This window comes from Lepidochelys olivacea (genome assembly GCF_965140295.1).
Source record: "Lepidochelys olivacea isolate rLepOli2 genome assembly, chromosome: 5".
In the NCBI taxonomy this organism is placed as follows: Eukaryota; Metazoa; Chordata; order Testudines; family Cheloniidae; genus Lepidochelys; species Lepidochelys olivacea.
The window spans coordinates 20,683,463-20,704,568 of record NC_140415.1 but is presented as its reverse complement, the minus strand read 5'-3'; the positions used below and the strand labels follow the sequence as shown (position 1 = coordinate 20,704,568).

The window sequence follows — 21,106 nt, the reverse complement described above, 5'->3', positions numbered from 1 at the left end:
ACCCTTGATATAAAAAAATATCAGAAGAGGTTGTGGACATAAACCAATACCAGCTGCCTAGAATGATGCCAAATACCACAACGCTTGCAAACTTCTCTGATGAATCATGTGGAGCACAGAGGACATACCTAGAAACCCTCAATGGCAATATTTTTGGCATCTTCTTCTGCTTCTCAAGAAAATGATTAAAAAAAGGAAGTCACAGGTCCACAAACTGGAATTGATATTAGGCTATGATAACATGAATTGTTTACACAGATTCCCAATGTACCCAAGATCACCTTTCTGACCTAGAACAAAGTCAGTCTTTCCAGCTTCTTTGTTGCATAGAACACAGAAAACAACCCTGGAGCCCTTAGGTGTGTCACTGGTCACAAATACAACCACCAAAATGGGAGTTAAGTGTGAAGAAATATTGAAAACTGTGTCAGAACAGGTACTAACAATCTGCCCTTTTAAGGACAGCAAGTGTAGTGGATGGCATCAGCCAAATACTTTATTGACGGGTCACCTTCCCCCTTCTCCTTGTTCTCCAATGTATCCTTTAGATTATGACTCTTTTCTTAGTGATATTCTCCAAGAACTCTGCCATCTCAATTCCTGAAACTGCCTATGTTCACCACAAGGGGAGATGCAGACATGATGTATCAACAGGAAAAGCAAAAGACTCTGTAGCTTAGAAAATCACCTGATGTCCTCTATCACTAGTGTCTTGGCTACAATCTGCACACTCACACCAACCAAGAAGATCACCATGATTCACAGATAAAGAGTGCTCAGAGTACTTTGCTGATAGTTTTATACATACAAGGTTGATCTTAAAGAAAGAAAATGCCATTTCTGACCAGGCCATCTTGTCAAACCCAACATCCCTTCCAGGGTTTGACTCTATCAAACTGGATGAAGTTAAAGAAGCCCTGGAAAATATTAGAGCTACAATCTGTGAAATGGAACCATGGTGCTCCTGGCTTGTGAAACCCAGCAAAGACCAATTATGCCTCCTGCTAATACTTAATGTCTTCTTCAGGAAAACTAGTATTACAGAAGACAGAGTGTTCTACCTACTTAGAGCCTGATAAATGGCGCCAGCCTCGTGTCTGAAAGATTCTTTTCCCACTTTAGGGGTTTCTGAAATCAATTAAGGCCTACTTTGTCCCTGCACACAAATGAAACAAGGGATGAACCTAAGGGTAACAGTCTCAGTCTTATCATGAGGAAAGTCTAGAGCTGGAGGTGAGCATGACTTTTGGGATCAATGTGTAACAGCTCAGCATGCTGAACAATTATCATGGGATCATTTCCAGGAAGGCTCATGTCATGTTATTGACTTGAATTGGGACCATATAGAACATGGTTGCAAACAAGGTCCTGTAGTGGCACCAAATCTTGTCTAAAGTGGGTCAAATAAGGTGTCTCAGACAAGGTTATGGTTTGCTGGTTATGATTATGCTGTCTATACTTGTGAATCATTGTTGCGGTTAAGTTATGAATATTGGCTCTGTACTGTCTGTATTTCAAACTTATGCTATGCTTCTGGGTGACACCCCAAACAAGTTGGTGTCAGCTCTGCCTAGCCTGCTTGGTGGCCCATTAAGGACCATCAGCTACACAACTGACCCACTGAGAGAAGGCAGACACGCCTTGTGACTTAGCAAGGTATGCAGGGACATGCCAATGGACAGAAATGTGAGGTTTTTCCATGCCATGTGATGGACAGCTTGTCTTTGGAATAAAGAAAGCAGAGACCACATGGCAAAAGAATATAAAAAGATGCTGCAGCTCCTCCATCTTGTCTTCAGTCCTGCTTCTTACCTCTGGAGGGACTTTGCTATGCTGAAGCCTTGAACCAAGGACTGAAAGACCCACCCCAGCTGTGGATGTACTCCAGAGACTTGATTTGAACCTGCAGTTTATTCTATCACTGCAGCAAGCCTGAACCAAGAACTTTGCCATTACTGTATGTAATTGATTCCATTTAACCAATTCTAGCTATCATCTATATCTTTTTCCTTTTATGAATAAACCTTTAGATTTTAGATTCTAAAGGATTGGCAACAGCGTGATTTGTGGGTAAGATCTGATTTGTAAATTGACCTGGGTCTGGGGCTCGGTCCTTTGGGATCAAGAGAACCTTTTTTCTTTTACTAGGGCATTGGTTTTCATAACCATTTGTCCCCATGAGTGGCACTGGTGGTGATACTGGGAAACTGGAGTATCTAAGGGAATGGCTTGTGTGACTTGTGGTTAACCAGTGGGATAAAACCAAAGTCCTCTCTGTCTGGCTGGTTTAGTTTGCCTTAGAGGTGGAAAAACCCCAGCCTTGGGCTGTAACTGTCCTGCTTGAAGCAATTTGTCCTGAACTGATACTCTCAGTTGGGTCCCACCAGACCCAGCATCATTACAGTTCAGTACTATTAACCACTCCATTTAAATCTTTTTCCCAGGTCTGTTCAAGTAGACCTAATGTCTCAGAACCAAGATGGAGATGGCCCGGGAATCTAAACTATGCAGCAATTGCAGAAAGTATCATAAATTACCTATCTAAACCAAAAGTTAAATTGGAGGGGTTTTTTGTTTGTTTGTTGTTATTTTTTGTGATAAAATCTGTTTTTATTAATGCAGCAAGCAGGTAGCCATGAAAATGAAAGAAATGAGACAGCTGGGGCATACATGACCTTATAATCTCAGCTTTGAACACTGGGGGCTGTGAGAGGGCACTTACATATTGCTTTTCTAAAAGGTTCCTGAAACTTAAAAGTGCTGGAGAGGCTGCATTCCACAAGTGAGAATGTGTAGACGTCATTTCAAGGAATCATAGAATCAGAGAATATCAGGGTTGGAAGGGAGCTCGGGAGGTCATCTAGGCCAACCCTCTGCTCAAAGCAGGACCAATCTCCAACTAAATCATCCCAGCCAGGGCTTCGTCAAGACTGATCTTAAAAACTTCAAAGGAAGGAGATTCCACCACCTCCCTAGGTAACCCATTCCAGTGCTTCACCACCCTTCTAGTGAAAAAGTTTTTCCTAATATCCAACCTAAACTTTCCCCACAGCAACTTGAGACCATTACTCCTCGTTCTGTCATCTGCCACCACTGAGAACAGTTTAGATCCATCCTCTTTGGAACCCCCTTTCAAATAGCTGAAAGCAGCTATCAAATCCCCCCTCATTCTTCTTTTCCACAGACTAAACAATCCCAGTTCCCTCAGCCTCCACTCATAAGTCATGTGTTCCAGTCCCCTAATAATTTTTGTTCAAGAACGAGGGAGTTCTTAAAAATAGGGTTTGATTTATAACTGCAGCATGACCAACAGAAAATCTTCCAAGTTTTTCATGTTTCTATACTTTGCTATGAGCTCAGTTTTGAAGTCAAAACAGGAGTATGTTAGGGGTGTGTTATGTCTGCAACTCTCTTCAACATTTCCATCGACTGGGTAATGAAGCGTACAAAAGAAGACATGCCAAGGGGCATCAGATGGACACCCTTCTCATCTCTTGAAGACCTGGACTTCGCAGATGATCTCGCTCTCCTTTTGTATACCCATAAGAACGTACAAACGGCCATACTGGGTCAGACCAACACTCCATCTAGCCCAGTATCCTGTCTTCCAACAGTGGCCAATGCCAGGTGCCCCAGAGGAAATGAACAGAGCAGGTAATCATCAAGTGATCCATCCCCTGTCGCTCATTCCCAGCTTCTGGCAAACAGAGGCGAGGGATACCATCCCTGCCCTTCCTGGCTAACAGTCATTGATGGACCTTTCCTCCATGAGTATATCTAGTTCTTTTTTGAATCCTGTTATAGTCTTGGCCTTCACAACATCCTCTAGCAAGTTGACTGTGCGTTGTGTGAAAAAATACTTCCTTTTGTTTGTTTTAAATCTGCTCCCTATTAATTTCATTGGGTGACCCCTAGTTCTTGTGTTATGAGAAGGAGTAAATAACACTTCCTTATTTACTTTCTCCACACCAATCATGATTTTATAGACCTCTACCATATCCCCCCTTAGCTGTCTCTTTTCCAAGCTGAAAAGTCTGAGTCTTATTAATCTCTCCTCTTATGGAAGCTGTTCCATACCCCTAATTATTTTTGTTACCCTTTTCTGAATCTTTTCCAATTCCAATATATCTTTTTGGAGATGGGACGATCACACCTCCACACAGTATTCAAGATGTGTGCATACCATGAATTTATGTAGAGGCAATATGATATTTTCTGTCCTATTATCTATCCCTTTCCTAATGGTTCCCAACATTCTGTTCACTTTTTTGAATATCGCTGCATATTGAGTGGATGTTTTCAGAGAACTATCCACAATGACTCCAAGATATCTTTCTTGACTGGTAATAGCTAATTTAGAATCCATCATTTTATATGTATAGTTGGAATTATGTTTTCCAATGTGCATTACTTTGTATTTATCAACACTGAATTTCATCTGCCATTTTGTCACCCAGTCACCCAGTTTTGTGAAATCCTTTTGTAGCTCTTCGCAGTCTGCTTGGGACTTAGCTATCTTGAGTAGTTTTGTGTCATCTGCAAATTTTGCCACCTCACTGTTTACCCCTTTTTCTAGATCATTTATGAATATATTGAATAGAACTGGGCCAAGTATAGACCCCTGAGGGACACCACTATTTACCTCTCTCCATTCTGAAAACTGACCATTTATTCCTACCCTTTGTTTCCTGTCTTTTAACCAGTTACCAATTCATGAGAGGACCTTCCCTCTTACCCCATGACAGCTTACTTTGCTTAAGAGCCTTTTAGTGAGGGACCTTGTCACAGGCTTTCTGAAAACTTAAGTATACTATATGCACTGGATCACCCTTGTCCACATGCCTGTTGACCGCCTCAAACAATTCTAGTAGATTGTAAAGGGAAATCATGCCTCACCAAAAAGCATGTTGACTCTTCTCCAACAAAATATATTCATCTATGTGTCTGACAATTTTGTTCTTTACTATACTTTCAACCAGTTTGCCTGGTACTGAAGTTAGCCTGTAATTGCCAGGATCAACTCTAGAGCCCTTTTTAAAAATTGGCATCACATTAGCTATCCTCCAGTCATTTGGTACAGAAGCTGATTTAAACGATAGGTTAGAAACTACAGTTAGTAGTTCTGCAATTTCACATTTGAGTTCCTCCAGAACTCTTGGGTGAATACCATCTGGTCCTGGTGATTTATTACTGTTTAGTTTATCCGTTTGTTCCAAAATCTCCGCTAATGACAGCTCAATATGGGACAGTTCCTCAGATTTGTCACCTAAAAAGAATGGCTCAGGTTTGGGATTCTCCTTCAAATCCTCAGCCGTGAAGACTGATGCAAAGAATTCATTTAGTTTCTCTGCAATGGCCTTATCGTCCTTGAGTGCTCCTTTAGCAGCTCGATCGTCCAGTGGCACCACTGGATGTTTAGCAGGCTTCCTGCTTCTGATGTACTTAAAAAAATTGCTATTATTTTTTGAGTCTCTGGCTAGTTCTTCTTCAAACTCTTTTTTGGCCTTCTGAATTATATTTTTACACTTAATTTACCAGATTTTATGCTCCTTTCTATTTTCCTCACTAGGATTTAACTTCCACTTTTTAAAGGATGCCTTTTTGTTTCTCACTGCTTCTTTTACTTTGTTGTTTAGCCACAGTGGCACTTTTTTGGTTCTCTTACTATATTTTTTAATTTGGGGTATACATTTAAGTTGAGCCTCTATTATGGTGTCTTTAAAAATTTCCATGCTGCTTGGAAGGATTTCACTTTTGGTGCTGTACCCTTTAATTTCTGCTTAACTACTTTCCTCATTTTTGCGTAGTCCCCCTTTCTGAAATTAAATGCTACAATGTTGGGTTGCTATGGTGTTTTCCCCATCACAGGGATGTTAAATTTAATTATATTATGGTCACTATTACCAAGCGGTCCAACTATATTCACCACTTAGGACTACATCAAGAATTGCCTGTCCTTTTGTGAGTTCCAGGACTAGCTGCTCCAAGAAACAATCATTTAGTGTGTCAAGAAACTATTTCTGCAACGCAACACCATATACAAGAAAAAACAAACCAACTCAACACACATAGCCAGCAAATCACACTGAAAATCACCTGCAAAAAGATGATATCATGACCCTTAATATTGCCTCACCATCACCAGTACGTTCATTACTGTTTCTACATTCGTGAGAACTTCACATACTTGGGCAGCACCATCAGCCAGAATGGTGGAAGAGCCAGGATATCCAGAACAGAATCAAAAAGCCCGGATCCAAGAAGCCAGAACACCTTCAGGATCTTAAATACAGTCTGGAAATCAAAATATAACACCAAAACCAAACTTAAGTTTAGAGCTGCGTACTTTCAACACTATTTTATAGTGCCAAATGCTGGGGAATGAAAAAACAGGACATGTCTAAACCATCTTCACTCCATAGAACCTGCCTCAGAAAAAACCTCTGTATCTTTTGGCCCAGAACAATCTCAAACCAAGACCTATTCATACAGTGCAGCTAAGAAGATATGAGCACCATCATTACCAGGAGGCATTGGAGATGGATTGGCCATGTGTTTCGGATAGAAACTGATTCCATTATCAGAATAGCATTAAGATGGACACCAGAAGGCAAGTGAAAACGAGGTCACCCAAAAACAACATGGCGAAGAGCTGTGGAAGCTGAGCTGAAAACCACAGCTGGGGAACCACTGAAAGACTTGCCAAAACCAGACAGGAGTAGAGCAGCTTCGTCAATGCCCTAAACACCAGAGGTGTAATGGGTACTAACTAACTATACTTTGCTGAGTGCATGTGTTCTCTCAACAGGCATTCCCCTTTTCAATAGCCAGCTAGGTGGCTTTTCCTTGTGTACGTTTGACTTGTAGAGCACCTACAACAATGGACTTTTGGATACTAAAATAAGATGATAATTTTCATGGCTCTTAGGAGAATTCACAGTGCTCAATAAAGTGACTCATTTACAACCCTGATGCAAAACTACCTACGCAGAAATTAGAATTAAATTTTAGAGGAGAAAAAAAGCATTTTTTTCTTAACAAACAGGATTTCTCTGTTTAACCTCATGTATGCACCTGATACTTTACCCTGTAAATGAGAACAACTAGGAGGTTAAGAAATGAAGAGAAAACAGCATATCTTCAGACATGCTACAGTAAACAAAGCCTTGGTGACCTCTGCTCTTAAGTAGGCAGGACACTGCATTATGCATTGACTGGAGCTTTTCCAGGGTCAGCATTTTCATTTTTAGGTGCAAAGCATTGCAGTAATACAGCCTGAAAGTCACAAATGCATGGATCATTGCAACTAGAATCCCACTGTGAGGACAATTTCCTAGATAGCTAAAAACCAAAAAAAAGCATTACTCACCAAAAAAAGCATTACTGTAATTGTACCATACATCCAGGAGCAATGGAGAATCTAGCATGAGTTTGAGGCTGTGTGCCATGTTGATTGACTGTACTTTGACATCCTGAACCAATGGCAGGTTAGAGCACTGGCAAGCTCAGTATAATGTTTTCACCTTTCCCTACCATCACCATTTATCTCTCTCCTGGACTGCGTTTAAGTCAAAGCACTAGAATGCTTTTAATCCATTTGCTTATTTTTTCCAGGTATTGGGTCATCATCGTGTAGATGTTGCACTTGTGCAGTGGACAGATATATTTTCATGCTCTATTAATTATAATTAATATAAATTATTCTTATTATCCACATGCTGGTGGTACCATGGTGCTTCATGATCTATAGGAGCAGTCCAATATAGATGTTGAAGAGGGTTGAGAATATTAAGCCATTCTGGACTCCAGATAAGGTTTCTGTCAGAGGTACCACAGCCTCAAAACCTTTCCAAGATAAGTGAATGCACCCAATGTAGTGCTGCTACATTTGCTCCTATGAGGGTCTCACGAGTGTTAGCATCAAAACATCATTTACTGGCACTGACTGCTGAAGACAGCAATATAAACATAGAAGCTTGTTTCCTGTCCACAATCAGGATAGGTCCATCAGTACTAACAGGGCCATATCCTGTTCAGAAGGGTTCAATATACTGTAACAGCACAGATCTTATTGGACCTTTGAAGCCATCACATTTTCAGTAACCTTGTCAAACTCTTTGTTCTATCGTATTAGAGACTTAAGTCCTATTTTCAGCTCTGCCAGATAGGATCCTGGGTGACTTAACTGATTCTCATTCATAAAGTATTGGGGAAGGAAGTAAATTATACTTGCCAGCCCTTGCTCAAAAAGAGTTGTGAAGTACTGTGAATTAAGGCCATCCAGTGGAAGAGATGGGACCAGAACTCATGGTCTCCTGGTTCCTAATTTAGTACTTTTTCCTAGGCCATAAAGATATTTTTGAGGGGAAAGCAGAAGCAGTGGTATGCACACATGTACTCTTGGGTGCTTATAAATCTACACTATCTAGTTGATAGGTGGAATTTTTAAAAGCACATAAGGGAGTTAGGCAACCAATTCCCATTACAAGTCCAACCTTGAAAGAATTCAATTGACTTTAATGGGAAGGGAACCTAACTCCCTCAGGTGCTTTTGAAAATCCCACCATATATTCATAAAGTTCATATATTGCTCAGCTACATATTTCAGAAATAATTTCCTGATAGTCAACATACTAATTTGAAGCTAAGTGCTCAAAATTGGTTCCTTTTCCTTACTCTTTGAAAATGAGATTATTAGTGAACAAGGAGTATTGAAATAAAAACTACTGCATAGTTATGATGTGGTTAAAAGAGCAAAGGAGGACACAACATAGAATACTTACATGTATGTCTTGCCAAGGAATAGTTTGATCCACCACTAGTTAAACCAAATCCCTCAGGAATTTGACTGGAACTGCGTGGCCTCGTCAACAGTTTTGGAGGTTCAATTTCAGCTCCAAATTCTGCTCCAATCACGCCGAGCAAGACAATAGCAGTGGCTTGTTTCCGTCTCTCTTCATAAGATGTAGATATTTTTTTCATTTGTGGGAGACCAGATAGACAACCTGCAATGTAAAATAAAGGGCATTAGGATGATTGGTCAGCAATATTAGCAGTGGAAGGCCACGCCAATCAAATTTTATATATTTAGGAGAATTTTTCATATTTATAACAAAACTGTTCTTTTCAGCTACTTGAACATATACTGCTGGGAAAATGCTATTTAGAGTTGTCAGAAAACATCAAATATATATATATCAAAGGTCAAATGGGAAAACAAAACCGGTCTCTTTTCAATCTCAAGGCACTTGTTTGCTATGCTTACTTCCCCCTATAGGAAAATGTGGAGCCAGACAATTTTTAGGTGATTGGTCCTGGTTCCATTTTGTCTCTCAAAGTCCCCAGTCCAGGCTAAAAGTTTACGTACGACTTGCCCCTTCCTCAGTCTTCAGTGCCACCTACAGAAAAGTAGCATGTTCTTATAGGAAAAACTGTTTTAATTTCATTGTTTCTCCAGGTTTGTTTGTTGAAAAAGAATGAAAGACTTCTAAGATTCTGCAGTTATGAAATCAGTATTTTCTGGACGGTGAGTTGTGATCTTGATTCTTATTTACATCAGTATTAATCTGCTTTAAGACAAACAGGTTATCTTCACAGAAACAGTCTACGAAATAGACTTTTTAAAATACATATATTTTTCATGTTATAAAAAGCTGTTATTTAAGTGACCATCCTCTTCTTTTTTGAGGATTACTTTTAACCCACTGCAACAGTACATGGCACTGTGCAAATAATTTTCGATCTCATGATGCTAATTACAGAATATTAACTAATGTGCTTGCTAAAACGAGGGGAAAAGTCTCATTGCAAAATTTCAAATATAGTTATTAATAATCCAATATATCGCACACAACCTTTTTATTTCCCTCAAGTACTGCAGATTACCACATTTTGTGATTTAGGGAGTAACCGCACAACCATAATTAACGCCCCCCAAAAGAATGTACCTTCTTCATATATTTTGACAACTATAGTTCAGATACACTTATAATAATAACTCAAATTACACCAGCAAATTCACTGGCATATATCTTGCAAAAGTAATGAAGTCTTAGCTCTCACAGCACTCTGGGATTAAATCTTTGTTGAGAAGTTGGAAGAGACCACCTGGTATACTGTGAGAAAATACTAGGTTTGAATAATGAAGTGTGAATTAGTGAGGGTCTACTGTATGTCTAGCTTTTCGAGTGAATTTCATACTACTGTACTAATAGAAAAGTAAATATTACTTAAAAAATAAAACAAGTATAAGAATCTCTATTAGAATATAGCCCCAATTCAGGTAATGATGCTGTAGCTATGACTGTGATATGCCAACCAATTGGGGGGGGGGGAGAGAATCTAAAATCTTAACAATGCTAAGGGGGAAAAAAATCAATAGTCACTGCCTTCCCAGAAAGAAGGATGAAAATGGACTATAAACAAACAAAGTGATACTTAAACATTTTAATTTTTTATAACTTATTTCACATATACATAATTAAGATATACAACACACAAATGGTACCTGAGATTTTGATATATAAATATATTATCCTTTATGTGTTTTATATAGCATACTTGGAACACGAAGCAAACCATGCTCCCCTCCCCCAGCCCAGCAAGAAGCATGCTCCATAACAATAGTTCAAAGGGAAGCTCTATTCTGCAGTTGCACTGATTGTTCTGTCAGCTGACCTCTGCAGAAGGGAATTGCTAACCGCTGCCGAGCTCCTTAGCTGACAAATGAATGATCGTGGCTCCATCTATTTTCACTATGGCCGCCTCTAGCCCAGGTGCTCAGACAGAGAGCCCGGTGTGACATCTTAGATCAAGATGAATTGGCACAAACTCCTGATCCAAGATTGTTTTATACCATTTAATTTAGTTTCTTCCCCTGCTTGGATGAGCACAGCTCTGGTTATGGATTTCTATTCTAATGTACTGAAGCAGGCACTGAAAGAAGCCAATGAAGCAGATGCTGGAGCAGGGGACTGCAGGGATACTGATCAATAGGCAAGGCATTGACCCCAGCCGCTCAGCCTCTGCAATGGCCACTGCTTAAAGAAAAAGAAAAAAGAAAAGAAAAGAAAAGAAAGAAAAAACACATGTGCTGCTTCCAGTAGGAAATTAAACAACAGAGGCACTTGGTGAATTCCTGCCCCCACTTTGTTGTTCTTCCTTCTGTTTGATTACAATAATATTGCATTAACCCTTTATTGTACCGTGAAGGATGTCTTTTAAAACAATATCCTTAAAAACATAAGCCAAGGCCAATAAACCTGTCAAGTTTCACCCCTAAACTAACAAGTAATCCATTAACAGGTGCCTGGCCCATAATGCCAGAATTCTGAAGCTAAAGGTAAACTATCAATTGCCCTATTGCCAGATATTTTAATTATATTCTAAAAAGTAGGCTATTATGCATTTATCTCACGATTTATAGACTCACTAGCTGCCACTGCCACTCATGGCCTGTATATGAAGCATATAGGATTTTAAATCTCAGCAAGTCTTACAACTGTACTTCTCAAGAGTCTCTAGATTGCAAGATTCTGACTCTTTGTTAACAAAGCAGTAAATGCTGTGACCAAAACAGGGTGGAGGTAATGTAGTTCTGACAGTCTCATTAGCAACTCATTGTACCAACATAAATTGCTCCTTCTCTCTCACCACTGTATTTTTTTTCCTCCTTCAAAGGGAAAAAAAATCTCAGTGAGCACTTGTTTTTGCCCTTACTTTCTTTGAATTATTAGTAGGAACACACAATTAATTGTAATGATTTCCTACAAATAAACTGACAGCCAAATGGGAGATTTTAAAATGAAATGTCTATAAAAAAAGTCCTTTCTACAGTTGCATTTGTCTCATGAAAATTTGGTATTTTCTCACAGCAACGTGCCTCCATTTAATCATGCTAAAGGGTGACACAGAGATCCATTTTCTTGACAGGACGGTTGATCACCCTATCACAGAGAGAAAATTAATAACCTCAAATAGCTTTATGTGGAAAAAAGAAGCTACACTGGTGAAAGGAGAAAACGTTCTACATTTTAAGCCATACAGATAACAAACTTACTGTATTACACACAAATAGAAGTGACAGATTTCTTCATTTGCTCAGATTTAGCAAAATGAACACATATTAAAATATATTTCAAAGCATAAAATCTCTAATACTAAAACAAAGCCAGTAGTTAACCATTGTCTCTACAGATACCTTAATATGAGTAAATATTTTTCTAAACTGTTCAAACAAAAATATGAGTAAAATATTTGAGAAGTTAAACTGTTTAAAGGGCTGTGAGATATTGATTACTTCATTTAAAAAGCAGTCAGAGTGCAACCACGAGGTCAGGATAAATTTAACAGTTTGAAGCACTTTACTAAATAACTCTAAAGATCATGTTAATTGGCTTTGCAGAGTTCTAGGGTAAAATTAATTTTATCTTAGCTTCCAATAAAAGGATTAAAAGACATATTAAGTTCTTCAGGTTTAACTGGAATAGGAATCAATGAATTTGAATTAAGGCTAAAGGCAGTTTTATGAGAGATGGACTACTACCAGATACTTTATATCTGCTATTAGGAACATCTTGATGGTACTCTGTTATTGTATTAGGTATTAAACTCTCAGACAAGTAGATGCCAGGACAATGTATTACTGTAAGGATAACCCATAAGAACATGTGTTGCTAACGTAGTTTTCCCAGAGTGGATGATGCCTCTTTTGGTTTGAGTCCATCCAGGATGTTTTCCAGCTGTGCCCCAATCAAGTGCTATGAGATGACACAAAGCTGTTACATAAAAATACGGTGGACTATAAACTTGAATATTTTAGCCTTTTATGTAGAATGCTACACATGTGAATGTAATCAGTAAGATTTAATCATTACCCATAAACATCTATATCATAATATTCCTCATTGGAGAAAACTAACAAACATCGAGCTTCCAGCCTCTGCTTTCCATGGCATACCTTGTCATTTTTGAGACACATTTCAAGCGTGATTATGTATAATGCACATATACAAGACTTTCTATCAAACAAAACAAGAAATAAACAGATTTAATGAGTTTGTTCAACGCAGCAAATTAATTAAACAAATGGGGCACTGTGTGGGTGCAGGGGGTGCGCCAGTGGAGAACCCATTACATGATCAATGTTTAAATAGACAGGAAAGACAAAGGGTGGGAGAAAAGGACTCTAATACTCATGCTTTGGCAGCACATATACTAGAACTGGAATGATACAGAGAAGATTATAATGGTCCCTGCGCAAGGATGACATGCAAATTCGTTGCAGATGGAGATTTGAGGCACAGCATGATTAAATGACTTGCCCAAGATCATAGTAGTAAGGGGAGAACCAGGACTAGAACTCTAATCTCAATCCAGTACCTTAACCAAAAAACAAACCCTACTTTCAATTCTTGTATCTATCTCAGCAACTTCTATAGCATCTACCATTAAACACCGAACATGGTAATTTAGATTTGGAAAGCACTGCCCATAGAGAACAACTTTCAGTGAGAATATTCTCAGGGCATGTATCTTTCATTCAAGAGTATTTCACTCAAAACAAATAAAAATATCCTCCCTTGTTTGCCATTATCACACTCTCCCCATCTTTCACCCTCTTTTCTGTTAAGAAAAGCATATGCAACACAATGTGGCAAAAGCAGAGATTAATAGCAACAACCAATGACATTATCTTTGAAAACTCGTGGCGAACCGGGGAAGTCCCGGATGACTGGAAAAAGGCTAATGTAGTGCCAATCTTTAAAAAAGGGAAGAAGAAGGATCCTGGGAACTACAGGCCAGTCAGCCTCACCTCAGTCCCTGGAAAAATCATGGAGCAGGTCCTCAAAGAATCAATCCTGATGCACTTGCATGAGAGGAAAGTGATCAGGAACAGCCAGCATGGATTCACCAAGGGAAGGTCATGCCTGACTAATCTAATCGCCTTTTATGATGAGATTACTGGGTCTGTGGATGAAGGGAAAGCAGTGGATGTATTGTTTCTTGACTTTAGTAAAGCTTTTGACACGGTCTCCCACAGTATTCTTGTCAGCAAGTTAAGGAAGTATGGGCTGGATGAATGCACTATAAGGTGGGTAGAAAGCTGGCTAGATTGTCGGGCTCAACGGGTAGTGATCAATGGCTCCATGTCTAGTTGGCAGCCGGTATCAAGTGGAGTGCCCCAAGGGTCGGTCCTGGGGCTGGTTTTGTTCAATATCTTCATAAATGATCTGGAGGATGGTGTGGATTGCACCCTCAGCAAGTTTGCAGATGACACTAAACTGGGAGGAGTGGTAGATACGCTGGAGGGTAGGGATAGGGTACAGAGGGACCTAGACAAATTGGAGGATTGGGCCAAAAGAAATCTGATGAGGTTCAATAAGGATAAGTGCAGGGTCCTGCACTTAGGATGGAAGAATCCAATGCACAGCTACAGACTAGGGACCGAATGGCTAGGCAGCAGTTCTGCGGAAAAGGACCTAGGGGTGACAGTGGACGAGAAGCTGGATATGAGTCAGCAGTGTGCCCTTGTTGCCAAGAAGGCCAATGGCATTTTGGGATGTATAAGTAGGGGCATAGCGAGCAGATCGAGGGACGTGATCGTTCCCCTCTATTCGACATTGGTGAGGCCTCATCTGGAGTACTGTGTCCAGTTTTGGGCCCCACACTACAAGAAGGATGTGGATAAATTGGAGAGAGTCCAGCGAAGGGCAACAAAAATGATTAGGGGTCTAGAACACATGACTTATGAGGAGAGTCTGAGGGAGCTGGGATTGTTTAGCCTGCAGAAGAGAAGAATGAGGGGGGATTTGATAGCTGCTTTCAACTACCTGAAAGGGGGTTCCAAAGAGGATGGCTCTAGACTGTTCTCAATGGTAGCAGATGACAGAACGAGGAGTAATGGTCTCAAGTTGCAGTGGGGGAGGTTTAGATTGGATATTAGGAAAAACTTTTTCACTAAGAGGGTGGTGAAACACTGGAATGCGTTACCGAGGGAGGTGGTAGAATCTCCTTCCTTAGAGGTTTTTAAGGTCAGGCTTGACAAAGCCCTGGCTGGGATGATTTAACTGGGAATTGGTCCTGCTTCAAGCAGGGGGTTGGACTAGATGACCTTCAGGGGTCCCTTCCAACCCTGAGATTCTATGATTCTATGACAGTTTGTGGAATTGAAATTTTGGAGACAGTTTTCAAAAGATAGGAAGTTTTATAAACCAAATACGTAATAACTACAATGAGGATATGGGATTTGTTTACATTCATGTGAGATGAAAATAAATTCTATAATTGCAGTTTAATGTTGACAACAACTGGAAAATCTGAACATACAAAAAGGTTATTTTCAAGCCCCTCACAGAAAACATTTACACAACAATTAAAGTTGAGTAATTTAAATAATTCTTCCTCAGACAAAGCAAAACAATTTTCTCACAACTTATACATTAACCCAATACATTTGTAATAAGCTCTTAAAAGTGTAACTCACAGCAGATTAATTTATTTGCAATATAAATAGGACACTAAAGGTTAAGTTAGATGCATGTAAAAAATCTGCACATCATATGCACACAACTAGCACTTGAAATTGATCAGAACATTTAACAGAAAGCCAAATGCCACTTTACAACTTTCCCCAGGTAATTAGCTCCTAAGACAATACACAATAGAAGAAAATAATAATGTGTACAATATTTCAGGGCTTCTCAAACCTTATGAAGAGTTAATAATGTTTCAAATAAACCAAAACTGAAAAATAATAGTATAAAGCAATACTCAGAATGGGAGGTAGCAGAATATTTGCCACAAGTGGGAAGAGACACAATATAATTCACTTGATATAGCCTCCAGAGAGTTATGGTTCCTTCTTTCATTGATGAAATGAATAAAGTAGCCCTTGTTATGATGTACAAATATTCTGAGGGCCTGAAAATTTAGCTATTCATTATGTTGGTAGTTTTCTTCCACTGATTAAACAGACAGAATTCCTCCACAAACCCACCCTGTGATATTTTGGAGTGTTGTTTATTTTTGAACTGGAGAAGATTATGTGTATCATGACCCCTGCTGGACTATAAATGTCCTGCCCATGTATAGTAATTTTATATAATAAAGGTGAGCTGCCCTAGCTAACCAGATCAAGTTCTCTAATGCTGGCCTGAATATCCTGTGTATTTCTTTTCTAAACTAATCATGTCCAGATTGCCTAATTAGAAATCTAGTCTAGCTCAAACTTTAAAAGAATCAACACCATTGCTGTCATAAGATTTTACATCATTCTCTCCATACTTACGTAAGTCGTAAATAATATGGGTCACGTATATATGGATGTCAGAATAAATATGCTGTCACATTTTCTTAGATGTTACTTTCTCCTAAGAGCTGTTACGGATTCTACACCACCACTATCCTAATTATGGAGATAAACTTCTACTTTTTAAAGTCCTTTACATTTATATTACAATTGTCTATTGATCTTAGTTGTAGAGCCTCAATGGAGTTTCACCAGGGATAAATTTGGTCCCATAAAATCTGATTAAGGCTCCTATTTCAATGAATCTTTCCTGTTTTTCACCAACCTCTTGATGGAATCATAACTAATAACTTAGTGCAATGTGAATGTAAAGTATGGCATAGCTTAAAAAAACAGATTAATTTACAGTACAACTTTACTGTGAGACAGAATTCTGACACCAAAGAACTGCTACAGTTGAGAAATGAGGTTCTATGCATATTAATTCAGATTCTGGATCTTTAAATGCTTGAAAAGTGTCACCTCACATATTTTGTCAAAGGTCATTCTAACGAAATGGGGCAAGGATATTCAGTGACTTCTTCCCACTTACAACATTTACCCCCAAACAAACACATATGGAACAAGTTCTCAAAATTCCCTTACCACATTTATATACTACTTGCAGTGTCATTAGAGAACAGAACAAGGTTTTTAAAAGAAAGAATAAATGCAAACAGAAGATGTACATGCTTAATGCTAAACAAAAAGCTCTCAGCAAGAAACCTCAAATACTGAACACTGGAAAAATTGTAAAAGAACATTCAGTCATGTGAAAATATCATCCGTGTAACGCTGCCAAGGTCTGTGAAACCCAGTGTGTTGATCTGCTGAGTAAGTGCTGGATATGAAAGTTAAGCTGCCTTTGTGCAACTTTAACTTATGCATCCAACTTTTTTTGGGGGGGGGCATAGAAGAGGGGAGTGGGGAAGTATAGTTTGCTCCTTTCAACCAATTCCTCTCTTCTTTCAGCTTTCTATTTGGCTGAGCACACAACAAATATCAGTTAAATAGGGCAAAAACCTCTATGGAGGTGGAAATTCCAACACATACTGATGAGCTAGGAATCTTCTTTTACCTACAACTATTTTACCTTGGGATAATTATGTGGACTTCCATGGATTTACTGATATTTAAACCAATGCAAGTGAGAGAAGAATGAGACCATTACTGCACCCACAGAGATATCTCCAGAACTGGTTTTCTATACAACTTATTACGACGATTTCTTTTTTGATTTCTAATTTTGTTTTAAATTAAATTAGTTTGTAGCTTGATTGCCACCATGACCTTTAGAATGCAAACCAATACAGTGCTATCTTGAATCTGGAAGCCTGACAACAAACAACAAAAGAGGGAGGAACTTCTCAGTGATTGTTAACTCTAAAGCCCAACAACGTTACTATATTTTAAGTTTTTAATGGCTATCTGTAATAAACATACATCTAATGTGGGTGCACCTATCTGTCATGTCCTGACAGCACATTCAAAAGCTTATGCTGCAGAAAAAAAGGTTAAAGGTTTAAATGGATAAACTCCTATATTTTTCCTTGATCCTTAATGGAGAACTCTCCTCCTCTACTGCCAATGAATGGACATTATTCTTTCCTTCCCCAACATTAAGAGACTGGACTGGATTCTCACTGGAGAAAATCAATGCCAGTCCTTGTAAAATTGGGGTCAATATGAGGTGCTCCCTCCTCAGAAACATCTTAATCTGATACTTTCATAGCCCTCCCATATTAGGCTGGCCTGGGGATCAAGACTGTGAATTAAACGTGGGTCTCATGCAGTAGTTTAATGCACTAACTATAGGGCTACCAGTCTAGCTATTAAACAGTCTTTTAATTATTCATAGAATTGAGATACTACCTACTGACCTTAATTATTAAGAGTGAAAAAGTAGTTTACCATGTAGTCATTTATAAAGTGTTGGACTCCTGTGGCACACCTTCTAGAATTTTGTACGTTTCATATAGAACTTGCCCAGGAGAAGTACAGGCACTTCAATTTAAAAATCTAATTAGTGTCTTTAATGATCTCTTTGTTTTAGATACAGATAGATGCTACTAAAATATTACACATTGGGCCAAGTAGAAATAAGAAAGCAAGTAAAATTTCATGTTTTTAAAGAAAAATATCTCACTGCAGATTTTGCCAAAATTTTCTGCAGTTTGTAACGTACAATTTCTAGACAGAAGATATGCATATTTGGATAGCTTGAGAGCACTCAAAACACCATTTAAAAATCCAGTTTATGAAACATTAGTTATGAGATCAAGGCAGGGGCATATTTTTCCCCAAAAGGAAAGGTAATGGAGTGGCAATATTATAATATATTACAAGTATACTATAATATTGTAAAAGTCAAGATTTTTTCTATTTAATTTTCATTTAAAATCATGTACAGTTATTTTATATTTAAACATTTAAAATTTTTAAAAAATTGCAATATCTTGCTTTTGCAGGAAACATTCTGTGGTTAACAAGAATAGCCATTTATATTAATAATACACAGAATATTTTTGTAACATTTACAACAGAATTTTTTAAACAGCGTGACTTGCCTTTTTGAGGTTCCCATGATTTGGACACCAGTAATATAGTGACTACATAATGAAGTGCCTCAAACATAGCACAGAATGTTAACCTCCTCTGGTAAATGTGTAAAACCTCCTCTGGTAAATGAAATACTGACCAGAACACTAGAGTGTATTCTTTCTAAAACCAATCATGCAATCATTTACATACAGAAATGAGCAGAAGGTACCTTAGTTTAAAGTTCTAATTTGAAGGGCTTTGTCTCTAACAGCATGGACATCCACTAATAAAAAGTATGATCGGAAATCTTAGTATGGGATTAGAACCCATCTGTAAATCCTTATCATTCTAGTAAGCTTATTTCATTTTATTCATTACGGACTCCTTGAAATATGTGATTGCGAAATTCAATTTCTTTAATAATGAGTTAATATTGAAATATTCAAGTTTAAATTTGTTAGTAATTTCAATGAGTCTGTAATGAAAACATTTAAGAGTAGCTAACAGCAACCACAAGGATTAATACACTGATTTTCTGCAGCGTAGCTGCTGCTATTCTAAGCTGATAATGTGTTTAAATCCACACCAATGAAACCAATACAACGGTGTTTTATTCAAGGTGAGACCAAATAAACCTGTCTGAAGCTTTGAGAAATAGGATTTGCAGTACACTTTGAGTCCTAAGTGCCTTTCAGTCCAGGGACCTGTCATTAAATAATCATTAGCCATCATTCATTCTTCCTAAAAAGCTTAACATCTAAACTTGTTCAGCATTCACTAAAGTATTAGTATAGACTACCAAGTACTCATTAGCACTTAGTGATGTTTATACCGTTCTCTTTAACAACGTATGGCCTTGTTACAACATACTTGGAATAGCATGGCTTCACTGAATACACAATGTATTCATAGCTTCCAGGTATCCACAAAGCTGAAATGATTTGTATATTGTCTTGTTAAAATATAAAACTATTTGTAATCTTATATTTACTCATACATTTATGGTTTGCTGAAACTGTTTCGTATCTTATTGCACATTGTCAGTGATTCTCAGCATTTCCTAACCTCAGTTTGCCTCAATCTTCAGATTTAGACCAGTGACAGATGAAATTTTAATAACTGTATTAATCTATCCATGGATTTCTATTAGATTCATTCTGTTGCCTGTTTTGTTACAGGTAACACAGACCTGGACTTTAATTGTTGAATTGTAATGAAGATGCATAATACTAATCACAACAAACTGATTTCACCTTTAACTGCGAAATACTGAGGTTGTTACTGTCGAGCACTTGTTATCCCTAACAAGCTACAGCAAACAAGGATCAAAAATTAAATATTTATTTAATTCAGAATAGCAAGTTAAGCAGTAATGTTTCCTTTTTGGTATGTACAAATATACAGCTGATTGTTTTCTTTCCAGTTAAATGAAACCTTTCTTTGCTCACCAACGATTTATTTGGAAAGTATGTGGGTTGGAAATTCCCTATTCACTTTTAAAATCCAAGACCACAAATTAATTATTATGCTTTGCAGTGTGTGTGTGTATCTCTCATTGGTAAGTTCAACTAAGTGATCATTGCATTAGTTTAATATAATTCTGTTAAAAGCCATATAATATAATATTTATTTAATGAGTTAAGAATTAATTTAAGTGTGCCTGTATATTGTATTTATTATGCTGCCATTTGTTTATTTTACCATACAATTATAAATTATAAAAATTCATAAATTATACAAATATTTACTGTACAATGATCTTGTAATTTCAGTTACTAGATAAAATCATGCATCTGTATGCAGCATTTAAAATTCCATAGATTTCTCAGTATTGTGCTGTACTATGTTAGAAATCTATAGCTTATTTCATCAATATCATCTGCATAAATGTACAAATAACATACATAAAATCTTAAGCCTGATACAATTGCATAACAATAAAAATAATGTTATGCATAGAATAACATACATAAAATATATGCCTCATAGAATTAGGATATTCTGAGTATGAGGTTCTACTGTAAATAAAACAAAATTCGATTTTGTTTCTATTAAAGTAAAAAAAAAATCTGGCCTACTTTCCCAATGTAAACTGTAAAGAATCCATTTTGTCTAGGACAATTTTTCACTGGTCTATGCTCTGTGAGAAAGAGAATCATCTTCATCCATTTTATGCTCCTTGAAATTCAATAGAGTGAAATATTCAGTCATAAAAAGAATGCTACAGTACAGAACAACAGTCTAGTGAATAGCCATATACTATGGAAAATACAGTAA

General features: G+C 37.8%; 1 protein-coding gene across 4 annotated transcripts in view; it reads right to left on the bottom strand.

Moving 5' to 3' along the window:
- The window catches only part of WDR7 (WD repeat domain 7), a 385,156-nt gene that overhangs the window by 134,069 nt on the left and 229,981 nt on the right, over nt 1-21,106 (bottom strand). For all 4 annotated transcript variants that reach the window (XM_084629121.1, XM_084629122.1, XM_084629120.1 and 1 more), the window contains one exon: nt 8,784-9,005. In XM_084629121.1, the coding sequence (XP_084485247.1) occupies nt 8,784-9,005 (222 nt within the window). The remainder of the gene's footprint in view (nt 1-8,783; nt 9,006-21,106) is intronic.